General features: G+C 44.1%; 1 protein-coding gene across 4 annotated transcripts in view; it reads right to left on the reverse strand.

Moving 5' to 3' along the window:
* The window catches only part of UBN2 (ubinuclein 2), a 624,092-nt gene that overhangs the window by 410,899 nt on the left and 190,763 nt on the right, over nt 1-22,430 (reverse strand). For all 4 annotated transcript variants that reach the window (XM_086958832.1, XM_086958824.1, XM_086958830.1 and 1 more), the window contains one exon: nt 18,636-19,113. In XM_086958832.1, the coding sequence (XP_086814958.1) occupies nt 18,636-19,113 (478 nt within the window). The remainder of the gene's footprint in view (nt 1-18,635; nt 19,114-22,430) is intronic.

The following is a 22,430-nucleotide window of genomic DNA, read 5'->3' on the forward strand; positions in this document are numbered from 1 at the left end:
GAACGACACTTGTGTGGCACTGGCGTGAACGAAGAGCTAGAGAAAAGCGGGATTGCAGATGAAGAGGGGCTGCATTGGAATTATAAGACGGACTGTGCAGAAAAGACGAGCTGTGCAGGAAGCACAGTGCCGAGAGCGGCAGGCGTAGAAAGGGCTGGAGAGGAAGAAAGTAGAGGAGAATGCACAAAGTCAGGGAAGACTGGAACGGGTGACCGGGGTGGAGGGAGGTGAAATCAAGAGGGAGAACGGGGATAAGGCAGAAAGGGGTAGCCTTTCTAAAAGATGAAGAAATTCTGTCTCTTCCTGCCCTGGTCGGGGAGCTGGAAGCCGAGCTTTTACCACAGTTTAAATCAGCCCGTAGTTCTTCCAGAGCCTGACTAAATTCCCTCAGACGGGGCTGCTTGTTTTCAGCTAAAACTTTGCAGGGGCAGCGAGGGTTCAGGTTCACTGCTCAACTGCAGAATTTATATCAACGCGATAACCGCCAATGACTATAAAATGTAAAGATACTGCTTGAAGGTGCTGCCTCAATTTCACAATAGGATTTGAGAGAAGGGGCACTGTGGAACATTAAGAAGTGGCAATTTCTACAGGGCACAATTATCCTGGACACTGCTAGTAAAAGCATGGCCGATCCCTATATTTAGTAGGACTGTAATACATGAAATGTATTTGTGCTGTTGGAGAGGACAGTGTTCGTGTCAACAAAACCAACAAGCATTGGCCGCGCGGCCGTAAAAGTAACACTGTGGCCGCGATAAAATTCACTGAAATTCGGAAAAATGTAATTGATTTCTTTGATTATTTTACTAATCTATCATTCGGACGGGTTTCATCCCAGCAGTCTAGTTCCAAGCAAATGAAGGACTGAAACATTTGTCTAGAGACAAGATAGGAGAAAGCAATCCAAAACAATAGTAAACGATCAGGAGAAAGTACGCCAATACCATAAGAAAAATCAATAGTATGTGTGTTATGTATTACTGTTGCGAACAATGATTACATATAATCAAAAGCACGCAAAGCAGCACATCTCGTCAAATTACATCGCAAGAGGCAATAAAGCCAGCTTGTCCATAGTCAGAAAATGTTAAAAAAAAATATGCCACGAGTGCTGAAAATTCCATTATGGCTGCTTTGTACACTACAGCCAGCTTCAAGAGATGACGAGCGCAGAGCTGGAGAACAGTTGTTCAAAGAATTATGAATCCGTGCCACCGAAGTAAATGACTGTATTGCAGTCAGCGCGAACGCGGGTTCCTCTCTGGCTGCTTGTCCTCGCTAAGCCGCCAGCTCAGCTCGTCGCACAAGGACTCGGGGCAGGCATTCAAATGCAGCCAAATAATAAAGGAGTTGTACAAAGAGCTTCTTCATAAGAGCTGCCTGTACGGTCAACGTCAATTAATTGTTTTAATAAAAACATGAAACTGGGGGCCGTCGTAGGGAGAGCGGTGGCCAAGTGCATTAATTAATCGGGAGCGCATTGGCGGGGGAGCAGCAGCCTTTGATGTGTGAGCGAGTGGGAGGGAACACCATATGGGGTGTGATTGAGAAGTGAGGCCAAGCGCGCGCTGGGGAAGCGTCACGGTTGATTACCTCACATGCATTGGGGACAATCCTCGCTGGTTTCAAGAGTTTTTTTGCCCACTATACTCTCGAAGAACAATGCATGCGCATTGGTTCTACGAGACCTAAAAATGACAAAGAAAGGAGCAAAGGACCAAGTGGAGTGGGATGACAAAAGCAGGTCAGCTTTTACAAAATTACGGGAATGTCTGTGTATGCCTGACTATACAAAGGAGTTTGCACTGTTTTGTGACACACGAGACAATTGTGCACTTTCAGTCCTGGCCCACATTCATGGTTTAACTAGACGCCCAGTCGCATATTTTTCCTCTACTTTGGATCCAGTGGCTGCTGGATTACCTGGATGTCTGAAAGCAGTAGCTGCAACTTGCATGAGTCTTGAACAAAGTGAATCCATTATCATGGGACATCCTGCAACTGTATGTTCCCCATGCAGTTGTAATTTTATTGACCAGAACCAAAACTCAGTACCTCACACCTAGTCGGCTGACTAAGTATGAGAGAATTCTTGTAGGTGCAGGAAATGTAACCATTGCCCGGTGTAATATTTTGAATCCAGCTACCCTACTACCAAATTCACTTACAGCAGAAGTGAAAGGAAAAGTTGAGCATGACTGCCTTGATCTGACTGAGTATAGCACAAAACCACGCCCAGTCTTAAAAGAAGTGCCCCTAACTGACGAAAATTATGAGCTGTTTGTAGATGGCTCATGAATGAGACAGGAGGACGGAGGCTAAAGCGCTGCTTATGCAGTATGCACTTTGGGAGGTCCAGTGGAAGCATCCTATTTACATGGAGTCAAGTCTGCACAAATAGCTGAATTGGTTGCATTGGCAAAAACCTGTAAATTTGGGAGGAACATGAAAATAACCATATACACTGATAGCCAGTATGGTTATGGCGTTGTGCACGACGTTGGCCAATTATGGTTGCAAAGGGAGTTCCTGACTTCTTCAGGTACTCCTATCAGAAATGGAAATTTTGTGCAAGAGTTACTGGAAGCAATCCAGTTACCAAAAGAATTGGCAGTGGTCAAGTGCGCTGCTCACAATTCTGGCAATGACAAAGTGACAGCAGGTAATCGATATGCTGACCAATTGGCCCAACATTGTGCAAAATACAAATTTGCTATTAATAAAGATGAGTAAACGGAAACAGCTGCGAACTTCTGATGCTTGAAGGAATAAAAACATGGGAAGAAGTGAGAGATTTACAGAATGCAGCAGAACCAAAGGAAAGGGAAAGGTGGAGAAAATTTGGTTGTCAGAGAAGAAATTAGGATGGTGTCATTGTTTACCTTGATGGTATGCCTGTGTTGCCAGAGTGTCTGCCTGCTCCTATGGCTAGATTGATACATGGAGACACACATTTGGGAAGAGATGCCATGATACGCATCTTTAGAAAGACATGGTTCAACTCGAAATTCAGGAACATAGCAGAGGCACTCTGCCAAAGGTGCCTGGTTTGTCAACAATTCAATCCCGGAAAGAAAACTGTAGTTTTGCCAGGAAAGATTGGAAAGGCAGAAGGCCCTTTCATACGATTACAACTTGACTTTATTCCGTTACCCCCTTGTCGAGGCATGAAGTACGTCTTCGTCATTGTCTGCCTATTTTCAAAGTGGGTGGAAGCTTATCCTGCTCGCAGAAATGATAGCATTACTGTAGCCAAACTGTTACTTTGGGAACCAATAACACGGTATAGATTTCCAGTCACAATTGAATCAGACAGAGGTGGGCATTTTCATAGCGAAATAATAAGACAAATCTGTGAAGCATTCAAAGTTACAAAGAGGGGTTGAAGCTTCTTTTGAGTCACAATGTCTGATTCCTCTGTGAATGGAAGACCAAGACGAAATTGTTGTAAAACATGCTGCAAAGTATGTTTATGTAGTGTAGCATTAGTATTAATACTATGGATAGGACTAACAATAACTATTCCTTACATTATGAGTAGAGATACTAATTTGTACCCTACTAAATCAGTGACAAAGGACACAGAAGAGCTGCAAACGAAAGATATACCACAAAGAGTAGAGACACATGAGAAAGCATGTCACCTTAGACAAACTAGAAGGGATGTAGATGCACCATATGAGGAAGGACCGCATTATCATAGAATCAAGAATAGAACTCATTCAAATGTATTTGCAAACCTTTTAGTACATTACGTAAAAGCAATGGAGATAGAAGACTTATGTCTGTATGAAGCTACCTACTTCAGTAGCTGAGGGTGTGACCTACCATCATTTGCATCTAATATATGGAATTTCCTGTAGTATTTTAGCTAGTTTATTCTATAAGAGAGGACCTTTACAGTATTATTACTCAAATTCAGATATGATATTTTCTTAACTTCCTATACGTGGAAATCTGAATCCTGTACATACTAAGAGTGATGTAACACGTTATAAGGGTGAATACTTTCTAACTATAGGTACAATAGATTTAGGTGAAGCACATAGAGATCACTTAACATGTTCATTACACGAACAAGAAAAAATGTTTCTAAATATGGCAGAGAAAAGAGAAAGTTTCCAAAGAAAACCAAATGACGAAAAGGCAGAAAACTCCTAAATGGGCTGAAAATATAGGGAGCACCTCAAATGGTGGAGCTGATGCTGCTATGTTGCTGGATTTCGAAAAGAAGGGGAAACTGTCTTCACAGAGAAAAGACTAGTTACTATAATAACATATTCATTGGTTCCAGTGAATGCGAACACAATTACAAGGTAATTGGAGGTTGGGGTTTCAAAAATGGGTCAGAAACTGTGTTTCCTGGAATTTATTATATGTGTGGAAACAAGTCTTATTTCAAATTACCAGACCATTGGTATGGAAGCTGTTATTTTGGTATTGTCTTCCCAAAGATATACCATGTAAATGAAGTCACTGGAAGCAACGAAAACACTAATGGATTAATACGTAGTAAAAGAGAAAGTGTTGGAGAAATAATAGGGGATATATTTAGTGCATTGATACATACAGTGGGAGTGGCTCTGAATACACACAGAATCTGCAAATTGTCAACAGTAGTAGATCGGTTATCAACTAAGACTGCTGGAGGTTTCCTGATGGTCAGATTGGTTGCGATCAGATCTATGGTTTTACAAAATCGACTTGCTCTTGACACCCTATTGGCAAAAGAGGACGGAGTCTGCAGAATGTTGAAAGCGCAATATTGTTGCAAGTATATTCCAGACAAAAGTGTTGAAATTAAGAAGTATGTGAAAAACATCACTAATTTGGAAAAAGAGATAAAACCAATGGAGGTTGATAGTGCCTGGAAGAGAATAACTGATGGTCTCTCCACTGTAGGTAGTTGGTTTTCTAATTTAGGTAAAAGTCTTGTGAGTAAAATACTGATGCTAATAGCGGGAATAGGTTTATTAGTGTTCATTATAATAATTTGTTGCAAATGTCGAAAGCACAAAAAGAAATATACTGTCAATAGGAGAGGAATAAAAAGAAATGTTGAATAACTCGAACTAGAATAAATGAATAATCAAATTTCTAAAAAGGTGAAAAATTCTCATCCTAATAAAGAGGCTGAGAAAAATCTAAATAGAAAGTTTGAAGAGATTGAAATGGGTGAAATGTGAAAAGTTGGCATCTGGTTCCATTAATAGTGATGATAGTAAATATCATCAAAGAGGGGATTGATGGAGCAAGGATTTGCACGTTAAGCGACTTGCTTGTACTCATGAACCTCTAATAACGTTAATAAAATAACAGACATGTTTGTTTTACTAATTTTGCACATTTTTCATTATACGGGGCGACCGACTGAAGCTTGCTTATGGGTTTATTAATCTTAATACGCTTGCATACTAAAATGGCCGCTGCTACGCGGGAATTTAGACTGCGCATGCGTCGGTCATACCCATGTGACATGACTTATTCAACGTCTTGGAGGGAAAATAGTTGCACATGCGCAATAAAGCTAAAATGGCTGCTCTGTGTTATCACATGCTCAAAGCTTGCATTGCCGCTTTTGCTAAAGCTGTTCGTTCTGCATAATCCTAATGCTATAGTTTATTATAAAGTAATGGGAATAGTATAGAAATTCATGGTACACAGTGAAATAATTTTTCTATGTTTTAAAACTGTTTCTTTTCCATTTCATGTACACTTCGAAACTTGGACCGTTGAATTATGCGGTACCCCATTTTGAATGAAACTGCGTCTGCGCGAGATCTGCGAGTCTCCAAAGCAGATGACCTTTGAATCTCCGCCAAGGAGCTGATTGACTGAGAAGATGCTCCTGGGAACCTCACCTCACGAACTCTAAACAAATACAATGTATATGTAAATAGAACATTCATTGTTATACGAAAAAAATATATGTCATGAGAATCTGGAATTTTAGGGGCGGATACAGAAATTTAATATTAAGCCTGAGAAAGTCTAAAATTTAGGTGGTGTGATAACCTAACCTCCTCATTTGTCCAATCAAAATTGGGGATCCTTACACTTGCAACATTGGGGGGTGGTGCACTGACCCGAAAAGCAGTATTTAGCTAGAGAAATTGTCTGACTTGTCCGAATAGCTGACCTGACACTGACCCAACGCACTCAATAGGTTACTGAAAGCAGAGAAGGGAGGTTCGAGAAAACCCATTCGGGGTTTTGGGAATTGAAAGTGCTGGCGAAGCACTTTGCTGGGAGGTTCGCGAACCCAATTGGGGTTTTGGCAGGTTCCTTGCAGAGAGGGAGTAGCGCAGGCGTTGCAACCGAAGCTGCGGGTGTTGGTCGTACCCTTTGGTGAACCTGGTCCTGATCCAAATTCTGGGGTTATCCTGTCCTGACTGTTCATGAGCTGCACCTGCTCGCCTACTGGCACCCAAGTCCTTGGGGTTCTTCCCGTCAATTCCAACTGACCCGTGGCCAGGGTTGGTCTTCACTCTATCCTAGGTAAATATAAAGTCTGTGTGGGTGATTTGCTTTTCTATATTTGCATTCCAAAGTTCTTGAATATTGCAAAGCTTAATTGCATAAGCTCCTTTTCTTTCCCGTCCGTTGATAAATGAGATATTTATGTATTACTGACCTTAGCATGTTCTATTTTCAACCTACCTTTAGTGAATGCTAAATCGTTTCTATTTTAGTATATGTTCCTTTTCTTACCCTCCCTTTTAGGAGATAAGCTGAATTTAATAGTATGTTCCAAATCTCACCTACCCTATAGTATTTTGAGCCAAAATTTAAATCTTGAATTACAATAAGTTCTTCTTTAAACTGCCAATTTTTATTTGCGAAAGTCTTCTGGTTTAGTATGTTCCTTTTCTTTACCCTCCTTTAATCAAGCTGCAAAGATTGTTATCTAAATATAGCATGTTCCTTGTTCTTCCCTTCCCTTTCATTTTAAGTTCTTAAATGCTTAGCATACTCGATCTCTTGCATAGCTATAAACTGTTCATGATTTTGAATATAGCTAGTTTATTCTGTTTTAAACTTATGCTCATGACATATGATGATGAAGATGATTAGATAAAACTTTGAACCTACCCAGAGTCTGTGGTTATTTCATATTTACAAAGGTTATAAATGTTCTTGAGTACCTAGCTTATAACTCAACTCCCTGATCCCATGTGTTTTGATTCCTAGTATCTACATTGCTAGGTTAACAGATATAGGAATTAGTAATATAGAATCTCAAGTTATACTGATAGTAGAGCGTGAGTTACCTAAGTGATAATGTGATTGAAAATTATGGGCCCAGGTGAGTAGTAGTAAAAAGACCTAGCTGGGTGACCTGCGCGCTCTATCACCATTTACAGGGGGCTGACCTGCGGCCAGAGAGTGCCAATTGGATTTTGTTTTCAATGCAGTTTCAGGGGAAGAACATAGGCCCTGGGTACCTGTTTGGCAGAAGCCCAGGGGACACTTGGTCAAAGTACATCAGCAGTTTAACAAAAAGTGGGGGCAACCATGCAAAAAGAGGGTACTTTCTAACAGAGACTCATTATAAGGGAGTAAAGACTCCACTCCGGTCTCAACTTGGTAAAGAACATCCACCAATGGGTCTGTAGATAATTTCACTGAGGGAAGCTGGCACCCCAAGACTGTAGCTGCCCACCACAGCATAAGTAGACCTCTCCTTTATTGCCTCACCAGGTGGAGAAAGTAAACCTGAAATGGGAAAGGACTCTAGTCCATTAGCCTCACCCAGTTCTGTCAGCCACTTTCTCTCCAAAGGAGGCTGGACAGTATAGCCCCAAGGGTTTTGACACCCTATATTCCCTTCTGACAAACTGCATTCCGTGGAAAAAGAAGGAACAGGTTAAATAGGCCCAGAAGGAGAGTTGCCCAAAGCAGATGGCTTCATCAGTGCCGCGGTTGTGTCTTATCGACGTAGAAATGAGTAATGGGATCGGCATGGATTAGTGCCGCAGCGGTCATTGTTTGACCAGACGCCTAAGGTGTGAACCCTAAAGGGCTGTGCACCGGCGCCACCTCTAATCCAATAAGTGATTCAGAGGGTCCACCTGTCACCAAGGGTGAATCCACTGGCGAGGATGCAGTCAGGGCACCTTCTACCTTCTTGGGGGCAGAATTCACACCAGAGAGCGGGTGAAGCTCAAAAATCGTATGCGGGGAAAAGCAATATTCTCGCATTTGGGCTAGAGGCGCCCTGGTTCCAGGATATTTAGGGAGGCGCAGGGTGGACTTCTGTGAATGCTCCACAACCAAAGGTTGGAAGACAGACTTACATACTGACAGTTTGGGCTTCGGAACCTACCTCAACAGCTCCTCACCTGAATGGCTCCTTGACCGGTCTTTGGATTTCGGCGAGGACCAACGACACCAGAAGTTTTATACAACACACACTCAACACATTCGGCCGAAGATGCTAACAGGAACCGCACTACTCGGAGACAAGGCACCACAAACATATGGTATGAGGATCTGTGATCGACATCTGTCCGTCACAAGATCCACAGGGTTTATATCCTAAAGACATTGCAAAAAAGCACACTTTTCCCTTGACAAAACGTAGAGATGGGCTGAAAAACGACCCCCTAACTGCTTCGGATCTGCGTTGCAAGAGCAGAAAAGAAGGAAATGATGTTGGTGAAGCAGTTTCTATATGTGGTTCTACTTTTTAAGCATGGAATTTATAATGGAAGAAACCGGTGTTTGCGAGGGAGTTATGTGGACTGCGTTGGTTTGGCCTGCTATTCAGACCTCACTGCCAGTGCCCGGACCCTAAAGTGCATGTCAAATTGACTGTACCCAATATGGTACCCTGCTACCCAGGACATATAAGAGGGGTACACAGGACTTGTGATGGAGCAAGGATCTGCACGTAAAGAGACTTGCTTGGACTCAACCCACTCAAAATAAACTGTAATACACTAATAAACATGTTTTGTCTTATTAACAATGCAAAACACAACATTTCTAGTAAGCTGGGGAAGCTTGCATATGTGCTTTTATTAACTAACTCAATTAACCTAAAATGGCCGCCGCAACGTGGGAACTTTTCTGCGCATGCGTCTGTTACACTCACGTGAAATGACGTACTTACTGCTTGGAGGGAAAACTTTGCTTCTGCGCACTAGAACTAAGATGGCTACTCTGTGTGTTAACGTGCTAACGCTTGCACTATTGCTTTTACTAAGTTATTCGTTCTGCATAATCTCTAAAGCTTTAGTTAAAATAAAATAATGGGAATAGAGTAGAGATAAGTGGTATACAGTGCATTCATTTATTTCTTGTTCTAAAACTGTTTTTCTACTTTGCATGTATTGTATTTTGGGCCGGACATGTACTTCTGAACTCCATCTTTGGAGGAACTGCGCCTGTGCAGAGAAGCTCAAATTCCTGAAGCACTGACATTGAAACCCGGCCAACTCCTGACTTGCTAAAAGATGTTCTTGGGAACCTTACCTCTTGACCCTTGGAGAGGAAGCTAAACCGAGTTGTTATATTACATTATAGTTCTTATTGATACATTCACTGCCGGGTGGAATAAAAGTGCATGTGAAAATAAATTCTTGGGCGGGAACATAAATCTGAATATTGAAGAGCATGACCTCATAACTGGTATGGTGTGATTACCTCTCCTCGTCTTTTGACCAATCAAATTGAGGGAATTCACACATTAGCAACATTTGGGGGGTGGTACACTGCCCTGGAAAATTGTATAACTAAGGTAGGCTTAGCTAGTTAAAATTGTCCGACTTGTCTGAATAGCGGACCTGTCACTGACCCAACGGACTCAATAGGCGATCGAGAGCAAGAGGTGCTGGCGCAGCACTCTGTCAGATGATTCGATAACCCAATTGGGGTTCTGGGAAGGAGTTAGATAGCCCAATCGGGGTTCCTGAGGGAGATGATTCGCTAACCTAATCGAGGTCCGACTGTCAGCTGCAGAGAGGGGTGTGACGCAGGAGTTGCACTTTAGCTGTGGGTGCCCCTTCTGCCCTGCGGTGGTTCTGTCCTGATCAGATTTGGTCCGTTCTTTTCCTGATTCTGGTCTGCACCCGTTCTATCCTGTTGGCACCTGCATTATCGAGAGTCCTATCCTTTATCCCAGCCTGTGGCCAGGGTTGGTCTTCACAGCATTCTAGGTAAATATAAAAGTTGAAAGGGTATGACATTGTGCCGTTTCCCTCTTCTTACCCTTCCTATAATTCAATGCTTAGGGAACGTTTCATGATCCTTTCACATCATTTCGCTTTAATTTTATTCTTTCTAATCAATCAAGCTCTAATTAATGTAGTATGGACTTTGACATTTAAAGAAAATATTTAGATAAAGCGTTAAAATCTTTCCGAAGTCTGGGGTTATTTTAAAGAGTGCAAATGATTATATACTGCCTAGTATTCTAACTCCCTTGATCCCTTGGGACTCTAGGTACCAGGTGATAAGGATTGGTAAGTCAAATGGTATAGGTCCCAAAGTAAATACTACTGGTTTAAAGAGTAGGTTTACCTGTTCAAAGAGTGTATGTGTTTAAGGGCCCAGATGAGTATGGTAAAATCATGAGCAGTTGAACCTGCGCTATATCACTTGCAGCACTGGTTGTGCCAATCTTAATGTGTCCCCCCCCCCTCAAGTAAAATGAGCCCCCTCAATATGCTGCTGCAGACTGGTAGAACAGTTGTGCACTGCTAGCCCAACTTTACCATTGAAAGCAATTGCAAAGCTACTACTTCCCCTGAACATCGGTGTAAGTCACCACTCTGGCAGGCTTACTGAGTACTAAGGCAGGGTGCACCATGTCAATGACAGGACATGTAGTTTACAGGTCCTGAAAGCACAGATAGAAAAACACAGGTCCTTGTCTCCCACTTGGAGAGTACAGGATTACACACAGATCTCCCAGATGTGACTTCTACCCTACCACTCAACAGTACCTATTGTCCCCTCCTTCACTTTAATTGCACTCCAAACCCCCAGTCACACTTGCAGAACAGATTTAACAATCAGTCACCTTGCAGCATAATCTTCTCCGCGACCGGTACCCACCTATAGACACCCTGATACCGCCCCAACTCGCTGGTTAGTCTGCCACCGCCTCCAAATCTTTACCCTCTTTCCACTGTTCAGAAAATCAGCCCCTGTTGAGTGGGCAATTTTACTACTTGCCGCATCCCTATCTCCACCAGTTTATCAGATGAAGTATAATTTTACTGCTTACAGACTTTATTCTTGTACACCAATCAATTCTTTTAATTGCAATGTACTGAAATGTCATTCATTGCCCTGCAAACCCCCATGCTTGGGCAATTCGTGCTGTACCTACCTGTTTTGGTAAAACCTAATCAATTTTTTTTTTTTTTAAGAGATTAATTTAGCAGTGAAAATACTATGCTAGCCGAACGAAAAGTAAAGTTGGTTTTAAATCAAGTGAAACCTTCCCTAAGGATAGCCTTTTACAACAGTAACTAACAAAAAAGTGAATTAGTCATATTGGTTTTGTGCATTCAATCCCTTAACATAGGACCCTGTAACACTAGCAACGGACAGAGCTGCTGTCGGATCGGACGGGCACACATCCCAGATTCAGGGTGCACGAAGCATTTGCAATATTTTTTCGTCTAGACGTCTTACACAATTGGCGCCCTGAGCAGCATTTCCTTTTCATGTCCTGGCACAATCAATGTTAAATTCTTGCTCAGGTCACTCAGGAGTGCAACCTCTAATGCTAAACACGACCAATGAAATAACGTGGCAAAAACAGCAGCCTATTCAGTGGCACGGACCCCAGGGCAAGTAAATAAATGCACCAGCCCCTCAATACGGCTACAGTTATATTAAATATCACAAATTATCAGAGTTCCGTTGCCATTGCACCTGTTACACCAATAGAAGAAACGCCCCTGGGCAAAAAAAAAAACCACAAACAAGGAACCAGTGACTACCGACTTAGCGGAACCACTGCAAAAAAATAAAATACAAATATTTTCCTCAAAACATTTACTATGAATGCATAGAAGCACAGCCATTATAGCATTAATAGAAAATTCTTGCTACACGTTTGTTTTTGAAGTGTCGAATTCTAACATGGAAAATGAACATGGCATATTTAGGAGGGCAGAGGAGGCGCAATGCCTGATATCGCGCTACCATGCATCACAGCCCACAAACCTCAGACACATTAGAGGCAGCGGAATGTACAACATGAGATACACCAGCTCCAATCTCATAGCTTTTCCCCCCCGCAGTCTAGACGCGGGACCGCCGCCATCTTGGTTGTACTCCGGTCAGCAGTCTAGCATTGGGAGACCCTGCCGGTACAAAACCTCTCTGCCCCATGGTACTCTTCCGAACCCAGAGATCAGAGGTTAATCTGTAAACATCTAAAAGAAAATGGAGGAAGGGCTACAGCGACAAAGATAAACAGGACCACAAAATAAGCCTTGTAGTATACAAACAGCTGCTCCTCAAAGCAAAACAAGAATATTTCGCTAACAGAATTATTCAGGCCAGAAACTCCTCTAAAGAGATTTTTAAAATAGTAAAGAAACTATCTGCTCCACGCACACCACCCCCTACAGCTAACCAAGAGTTATGTAATAAAATTGCCAATTATTTTTTTGAGAAAGTAAACACCATTTGTCACCTTCACTAAATCATGTAACGGAACTAAATCATGTAACGAAACTGCATATGATTTGGCACCAGCTCCTTTAGAAAATAACAAAACTAACCCGTTTTTAATCAGTTTTACCCCATTAACAGAACTAGACACCCGCAACTTACTACATAAGGTTAAATTGGGCTCTCCAATAGATACATGCCCCACTTCTGTAGTTATTTCAGCTGCAGAGCCTGTCTCTAAAATACTGACCCCGATCTTCAATACTATGTATTCGGTAGGGTACTTCCCTAAAGACTGGAAGCAGGCCTCAATTCTACCACTCCTCAAAAAAAATAATCTGGATGTCACCGATCCCAACAAGTTTAGACCTATTTCCAGGATCCCATTCCCATTCCCTGCAAAAGTCATAGAAAGGAACATTAATGCCCAATTGAACACCTTTCTACAAGACACTCAGGCCTTGGACCCAACCCAGTTTGGGTTTAAAGGAGGTCACAGTACTGAAGCTGCACTGATAAAATCCACAGAAGAGATTAGAATGATTTCAGACCAAGGTGGCAATGCAGCATTGATAATGCTGGATCCCTCAGCGGCATTTGACACGGTCCATCATACGGTATTGATGGGCCGTCTACAGGAGATGGGAGTGAGGGACTCGGCATGGAAACTCCTTAACACCATCGATGCTAGTGTTATTTTCCTCCTGTGCTGGATGCTCTTGTTTCTCATTGTTCATGACGAGCTCAGCTCGTCATGAGTGTATGGAGGTGTACACCATGACGAGCTGAGCTCGTCATGAGCGTCCAAGGGGTTAAATCGTTTTTAACGGATAGAGTACAAACCGTAGCTCTTGGAGAATTCAACGCAGAGCCATTTTCTCTACCTTGTGGTGTTCCCCAGGGTTCATCTTTGAGCCCGACCCTTTTTAATATTTACGTCTCCACGCTGGCCCCACTTATAGAATCATTTGGATTCACATTAAAATCCTATGCCGACTGTGAGAAGTTGGCCTTGTATATAATGCTCACTAATTCTAGTGATCACTCTGTACCATGCCAAGCAACCCTTATGATGATTGGTTGTAAGTCAACCTTATAGACCAGTTATCCTAGTGGTAACGTGGACAAAGCAGTCTTAGGCTAAACTCTGAAAGGCATGTGAAGCCAGCTGTATTACCATACACAACCCCCTTGAATACCAAATGAAAGGACACCACACAGATATATATTGAAAATATATATTGATTTATTAACTAAAAGTATCCCCTGGACTCTTTATGAGCACAGAAGCACAAGCGTTAAACACAAGACAGTTTAAAATACACAAAAGTTGCACAATATGGATGAGCCCTAGGGGCCACCTAAACCATATACTAAGAAAGTGGTATAAGAGATACCAATCGGAAAGGAAACAGGCCTAGGGCCTTGGGAATCGCTGGAGCTATTCGAGACTAGCAGTGACTAAGTCGGGAAAGGCCAGCGGGACTCGGGTGCAGTGTTTAAAGTGCACGCACTCACCAATGCAAAGTCTATGGTGCATAAAAAGTACAAAGTTAGTTAGTTCGGAACCTTCCGAGTGACCTAGAAAGCTGAAACTTGAGACACAGGCCGTAGAGGTGTGTACCAGTGTAGGAACACCGGCGGAGCTGAGTTACCTCACCCACAGGAAGCGGGTGCATAGGGTCGAAGTAGTGTCGGGTTTCGTCACGCTGGTCGATGGTGCTTGGAGCTGAAGATGCTGCAGGCGGCTCGAGATGAAGAGTTCCGGTGGATCCAAGGGTGGACCTGAAGATGTGAAGACCTGAAAGCAGAGGGGACAATGCTCAAAGTCACTAGCCAGTGACTACGTGGAACCAGATTGGAACCAGGCGATGTTGGGTGCAAACAGGCGTTGAGGTGTAGCTTCTCTCTGCAGCCACGTGGACACCGGGGGTCGAGGACGTCCAGGAGTCGGTCACGAACTGTCCCACGCAGGCTTCTCGCTGTTGGCGGTGTCGGCAACTTGATTGAAGCAAACAGGCCTTGGCTAATGCAAGCCACGCAGGAATCAAGAAAGGCATGTTACTCGGACCAGCAAGGTCAGAGCGGGTGCTCCTTTTCACAGGAGCTAGGGCAAGTCTGGAGCAACCAGACCCGCAGTGTAGTTCGTAGTTGTAGTCGCCAAGATGGCCGCTGACCACGTGGCTAGTGGCCGGGATGGCGCCTCGAGTGGCACAATGCAAAAGGGCCCCACGCAGATCGTGGAGATGCTGGGGGGCTGATCTTCGGTGCAAGGGCTGCTCGGTGGTGGGGGTTCTCAGTCCCCAAAGCACAACGTCGAGGATGCCTCTGGTGCTGCGCTGTCAGCTCTTCGGGTGTCTTCCAAGAAGTCCGGTCCCACGTCTCTCGGTGTCTCCACGGGTCCCTTCTTTGCCGGGACTGTGGATCGGGCTGTGAGAAGTCTGGGAGTCTGGGTCTTGTCAGGCTCTGGGCTCAGGCTCCGGCGGGAGGCGGCGGCAAAGCAGACGTCGATTCGCTGGTTGGTACCTGTGTTCACAGGGTGGCCACTCCTAGGCCACAAGGGAGATTCTCTTCAGTCTTCTGTGCAGCAGAATGTCGAAGTCCAGTCTTCTTCTTCGTGTAAAGTTGATTCAGGATGATCTCCTGTGCCAAGGCACTGCTCCCACTCTTATTCCCAATCTGAGGGGTGGATCACCTACTAGGTCCCTCCTCTGGGAGGAACCAGGAAGGGGGGCGGTTACACCCCCTTTCCTTTGTCCAGCTCCTCGTCAGGCCTGGGTCTGGAAAGTCCCAGGACCGGTTTGGACTGGCTTATGCACGGGGACACCTTGTGTGCCCCGGGCATGTCTGATTCTATTCAGCCCTGTCCTACCCAATACACAAAACCCTGTCTGGGGTGGTGCTCGCACCTCCCAAGGCAGGAAACCCTTTGTCCAAGCCTCCCTCGCTGGAAGGACTCCCAGCAGCAGGGGGTCAGACTCGTGTCTGTGGTGGCAGCATCCATTTTGTGATGCTGAGGCTCTGGTTAACTTTAACCGGGGTTAAGGCTACACACATGTCGTGTCCCTCTAGAAGGGTGGAATGCTATCCCCGTCGACAGAACTGTCGAGGGGATAGTATTCCAATTCGTATGACACCTTACTCGACATGTTTTGATAAAGCCAAACCAAAGATAGCATATAACCGCGAGGATTATAATGCACTTAAGAGTATATGGTATGGCAATATCCCGGAACAGCTTAGGGCGTGGTTCCCGACAGCTGCAGACAGGCTCAGCTCATGCTAGAGCACCATCTCACATATTTCCAAGCACTCTGCCTCCAGGATTGATGAGGCCTTCCATAGGGGTGGCTGATAGGAACATATGTGTCCAGTTTAGGGTTAGATATAGGGATACTATATCTAAGTAAGATGTGATTACACCAACTTACCCCAGCTGAGTGATCAGCCAGTTGTGTCAAATATGGAGGCCAGGCCAGGGGTGGCACAATACATGCTGCAGCCCCTGGTAGGCCTTGGAAACACCTATGCCCTGGGTACCTAGGGTACACTGTTACAGGGGCCAATAAGGTGAACCAGGATCCAATTCGTAATGCACCTAGGGTGCATTGGCAGTAATTTAGAGAGAGAACAGCAGGCTGTGGGTCTGATTAGCAGGCCCGCAGCCACATTAAGTCATAAGCCAGTGAAGCAAAAAGCAAAAATTTGGGGTGACCATAGGATAGCAGACCCTACTCTCCTACACCGACGACACTCAGATAGTCGTGAACCTTCTTCCGGGCGGTTCTCAGACTGCCCCCCTGAGGCTACAGAATTGTAGGAGTGCCGTGGGGGATTGGATGGCCCAAAACTGCTTAAAGTTGAACTCCAACAAGACAGAGGTGGTTTTGTTTGGAAATAATCCCAACCTTTGGACATCAGACTGCTGGCCATTAGACCTATGCCAGCTCCCCACACCAGTAAAAAAAGTGAAAAACCTCGGTTTTTGGATCGATGAGAAACTGAACTGTAGGGACCAGATCAAAAAAGTGGTTTCGGCTACCACCTATATTCTTAAATCCTGTAAAAAAATATTGCCATCTCTCCCTAAAGCAGCACAAAAAACTATTGTTACTGCCTTAATCATGCCCGACTAGATTACTGCAACAGCTTGTACTTAAAGATACATGCGGGATCTTTGAATAAATTACAAGTTTTACAGAACGCAGCAGCCAGATTAGGCACTCGTACACCTAGAGCTGAATCCATCTCCGCCCAAATTAAAGCCTTACACTGGCTTCCGGTAAGGAAACGCACCCAATTTAAGGCCTTGTGCTTGGTTTTCAAAGCCCTCCATGGAATGGGTCCAGCATTCCTTAAACAACTCATCCAATGGTACATCCCTACCAGAACGCTACGCTCCTCAGATGCCAAGATGGTAACAATACGTAGGGTGAAGAAGGCCAACTGGGGAGGCAGAAGCTTCACAGTTAATGCAGCTATGGCCTGGAATACACTTCCCCTCTCCTTGAGAAATATGACCAATCTTCTCGCATTCAGAAAGACACTTAAAACTTGGCTTTTCACAAACTGATTCAAAAAGCCCTATATTTCTCTTTTCTTCTGATTCCGCTTCAGAAACTTCTCTTAGCGCCAGGACACCTTTTTGGTAACAGTTGCGCTCTACAAATAGCCTTAACATTAACATTAACATGCGAAAGTATGTGCATCACCACCACGTTACAGAAATGCAGAAACCTGATGATTTGGGTAAAGCCTGGCCACAATGTTATCAACACTGCAGAAAAAAGAGAGGACTGAAAGGGAAACGCGTGACAGGATAGCGTAGGTGAGACCTAAAAAGAACTGACTAAACTGACACCTGCCTGGCACGATGGAACACTGGAGGTTAAAGTGCCATTAAAAGTGCAGTGCCCCATTCGGATAGTTGTTAATGATACAGCTACATTGCTATACATTTCCCATTCTCTTACTTTAAAAACAAGTAAAAAGATATTGTGAAGGATGATTATACAATGTCACCACGTTTTTGTAGTGAAATTTGAAGACTTAAGCCTTTTTTATTCAAAATTCTTAGGAAATTCAGTATAATTGGCAATATAGCCTGTGACTTTGCAAGACCAGCTCTGGGGTCTCTGCACATAGACAGGACTATTCAGTGATTAAGATTTTCAGTAGAGCTCCCCTAAGAAGGAACAATGAGATACTGGAGGAATGCTGTTCCATAAGTGCTAGTTTTGCTGGAAACAGCTTATTTGGCTACATTACTCTTCTGCTCGGAGTGTTATTTGTAAAAAGATTGTGACTTAACCAGTCATTCATTGAATAGCTACTTTTTTCTTTAAAGTAATGAAAATTGGCCAATACAACTTGCAGTGGGATGTAAAAGGTTTGGCTTTTTTGTATGAAATATTGCCTTTTCAAAAGTGAAATATCTCTTATAAGAAAGTCCCCAAGGATCCCACAAGTGAATGAAACAATTCAGGGGTTATGGCTAAATAAAGATTCTCTGGAAGAGAATTTAAACAACTAAGTTAACACCATCGGTGCGGCGCATTTTCCCGCTGTGCGCTAAAGATTCGCGAATCCCGCGGTTCATGACGAGCTCAGCTCGTCATGAGCGTACGAGAGGTGTACTTCATGACGAGCTGAGCTCGTCATCAGCGTCAAAGGGGTTAAAGGAACTTCTATACTCAACTGCTCAATAGCAGAAAAAAGCAGAGCATGTCAAGAAAGAAGACATTCATGCTGCAAAACTCCAGAATCTCATATTGTCCGCTGTAAAAAACACTTTAAATTACATAAAGATTCACCCATCCTTTAGCTCCAACCTCCTCCTCCGTTTCCTTCCCAAAATCATGATCATTAAAAGGCGAATGTGGCAACTGTATGGAAATATAAAATGTGTCACTATGAAAACCATGGAACTATGAAAGCCCTTGAAGGCGGCTTGCTTTTAACATTTTGTATTCTTAAAACCTCAGGTTGTCACTTACCACTCTGAGATCCTCAATCCGCTTCTCAAGCTGTGGGGGAAGTCCCTCTGGAAGGTCAGGAATTTGTTTAGGGGACACATTATGGCACAGGTTGTCATGGCCCAAGATGCCATTCTCTGCACCAGCATCAGAAAGCGGGCTGTCATTAGAGGCAGCATCAAGGAGTTTGTCGAAATCAAGGTCTCCCAACATCTCCAGGGCATTCTCTGCTTCTTGCAGTAGCTCCCTTTCACTGGTACTACCAAAAATAGATAGCACTGGGTCAGACCCAAGACTCAAGTCGCAGAAATCGTTCCTGGTAGAAGGGGTTTTGGGCGTATTGTTAACAAGGGTCAATACTGGTGGGTCCTGGATAGGTTCCTTCTTCAGGGCATCTTTCTCCATTTCAAACTTCCGAATCATCGCAGCTAGGGCTAGAGAGTCTTTGTAATGTTTTTTCTTTTTCTTCTCAGACTTGTGGGAGTTCAAGCTCATGACACTGCAAGAAAGACTTCAATTAAACACAATATTAGGCTTAAAGAGGGAGAGTCGGCAACACATTTCATTTAACAAATTCATTATTTGGACAGTCAAGATACTTGTAAATTATCAAAGGCCACAATCTTTTAGGAAAGAAAACATACAGTCCCTTATGTGCAGCACAGCACAGTTCCAAACACCAAGATTTAATAACAGAGTTGGGGTGGGAATGCAAGTTTGGTGTACAGGTGTAAGTAGCATAACTCACTGGAGAGATACCATTTTGGTGCAAATTTGGAACACCGTACCCATTCAATTTTTGGCCTTCCTCCAGACATACCATGTGAAGAGGACGGAGGTAACTCAGTCAACACTGATCTACAATTTATGACTTACTTTGGATGGCTGGAGTGTGAGATAAACTATGGTCACAAAGTAAGTTAACAGGTAAGCAATAATCAATCTCTGATCAAACTACACAGAGCCTATACAAATGCATCTTTTTATTCCCTTACCCAATGTGAGGTCAGAATATAACAAATAAGAGAAAAAAATATTTGCAATCCTATAATATGAATCCCCATCAATTTCAGTAACACCGCTCACTACACAATTACTTTGGCCAATGCTCATACTTTATCATCATTTTGTGGTTCCCACATTCAGTATCGGACTGTATTTTATTTAGTTTTAAATAATATCTTAAGGATCCTATGGTGGATAAGGAAGTGTGACCTGCAAACCCAGTAATTCATAGTATTATACAAATCTAGTACTTCATAGTTATATAATGCAAACCCAAATAAATGGGCAAAGAGCCTAAGTTTATAATACAACATGTTAAACTTGTCAGCCACAGGGTGATCTTCCCCCAATCCTTTTGCCTAGATCCACCAGATTGGTTCTGAATTTTGTGAGTTTTAGTACTCTATGCACTTTACCACTGCTAACCAGTGTTAAACTGCTTGTGATCTCTCCTTCAAACACAGCAAAATTGGCTTACACCTGAATTGTATATTTAAGTTACTCATCAGTCCCCTGTACACAGGGCCTTTAAAATAAATGCTACTAGTAGGTGTGCAGCACTTATTGTGCAAACCACTTAAGAAGCTCCTTAAAACAGGTCTGCCACTGCAGCCTGAATGCAGTTTTAAACTGCCAATTCACTTGGCAACATAAACCTCTTGCCATGCCTTAACTTCCCCTTTTATTACATGCAAGTCATTCTCACGGTAGGGCATAAGTAGCCCATAAGGCAGGGTGCATTGTAATTAAAAGGTTGGAAGTGTACTTTTCAGTTTTATATGTCCTGGTAGTTAGCACCTACATTTGCTTTTCACTACTGTGAGGTCTCCCTTTCCTATAGCATAGCATTGGGTTTCCTTATTGCATTTAATAACTACTAACTTTTTTTTTTTTTTTAAAGTTTTATTTTTGTTGTTGCTGTCTCATGGTATACAGTAACGTACATTAGATCAGTATTGCAGCGTCAACATTCCGCTGCCTTAATCAATAGAGCAACTTTTTAATATTTTACCCCCCCAACTTAAAGTGCTACTTTCAGGGTTTAGTCAATAACTAGTAACGTTTTACATCAACATTAGAATGTCTAAATGCATCCATCAGGTCGCGGTTCATGTATACAATCCAGTATGATCATCTGCGGGCAAGTGCTCATGGTCCTGTGCCCCCTAGTATCCCACAGTCCCTTCCCCCCTCCCTCTCCTCAATCCGGGCCTTCGTCATCCTCTGAGCTGTCCCCCTCTTCTTCCTCAGGCAGGGGCTCACAGAGGTCTCCCCTAAATTTGTTCCAGGGCGACCATATCCCGTTCCATTTCCGAGGATTATGTCTCTGCTGATACACAGCCCGCTCAGTTAGCATAAGCACATCCATGTTTCTGCACCATTGCGCCATTGTCGGTGCTTCCTGTGCCCCCCAGTTCTTTGCGATGTCACGTTTCGCTAGCATAACCCCTATGACCACCCACCTCTTTGCCTGCAACGAAAGGTCTGTTGGGCCCCAGACATTCAGGAGACAGATCCTGGGATCTGGTGTAAATGGGTTCTGTAGAGTCTGACCTATCGTGCGCGTGACGCGCCGCCAGTAATCCTGAATATGTGGACACGTCCAAATAGTGTGGTATAGTGTGCCCTCCTCCCCGCATCTTCTCAGGCAGTGTGGGTGTTCTGCTCTATGTATTTTGTACAGCGTCGTGCGGGTGTAGTAGACCCTGTGTAGCACTTTGAACTGGATCAGTCTGAATCGAGTGGAAATACCCGCCTCCCTGGGCGAAGCCAGCGCTGCGTTCCAGTCTGCCTCATCTAGGTCCCCTACCTCGTCCTCCCAATACCCCTTTAGTTTCCCCAGGGGGTCCGGCAGGTTATTCATGAGTTTCCGATAAGTGAGGGATGTCGCCCCGGCCTCCATGTAATCTGTAAGCAGTCGGTCCTCCAACGGAGCCGACTCCGGAGGCGCCGCGCCAGTGTCCAATACCGACAGGAGTGCGTGCCTGATTTGTATGTACCTATATATTTCGGTCTCTGCAAGGCTGTATTGTTCTTTTAGTGTCGTGAAGGAGAGTACCCCCTCCCCGGTCCATAGATCACCCACCGTGGAGATCCCAATGGTGTCCCACTGGTCGAACCCCTTGGAGCTGCGCAGGTTACCGAGGGCCTTGGCGTCCCATAGTGGCGTGAGCTTGGTGATCACTCCCTCCCACCCCAGCCGTCTCTGAGCCTTGTGCCATAGGGCAACAGTGTGTTTGGTAGGCCCTTCTAGCTTCCTCACCATCCCTTTATTATAGAGCGGGGCTAGCAGAGTGGACAAGCCCAGTTGGTGTCTATCCGCCCTGTACGCTGGGTCGTCTTGCGGTGCGTGGATCCACTGGTTAATCACCTTGAGATGGGCCGCCCAGTAGTACAGTTCAAGATTGGGGAGGGCTATCCCACCGCTGTACCAGTCCCTGGTCAATTTCAACTGTGCGACCCGGGCCGGTTTGTCTCCCCACAGGAGAGTGGACAGTTGGGCCGAGACTTGACGGAAGAATGACACGGGGACCACTGCCGGCGTGTTTTCTAGAACATATAGGAAGCGGGGGAGAGCCAGCATCTTAAAGAGTGCCGCTCTACCTAACAGTGTTAGGGGGAGATTTTTCCAAAGGCGCACATCAGTCTTCAATTTGTCCAGTTGGGGCTTAAGATTCCGGTCGAGGAAGGCCGAGTGCTCCCTTGTAATCCGTATCCCTAGGTATTTAAAGGTGTCGTGTTCCACGAGTAGTTGGCAATCTGTGGGTAGTATTGGGAGGTCGCCTTTTATCATATATAGCACTGATTTGG

The sequence above is a fragment of the Lissotriton vulgaris genome, chromosome 1_1 (assembly GCF_964263255.1).
Source record: "Lissotriton vulgaris chromosome 1_1, aLisVul1.2, whole genome shotgun sequence".
In the NCBI taxonomy this organism is placed as follows: Eukaryota; Metazoa; Chordata; class Amphibia; order Caudata; family Salamandridae; genus Lissotriton; species Lissotriton vulgaris.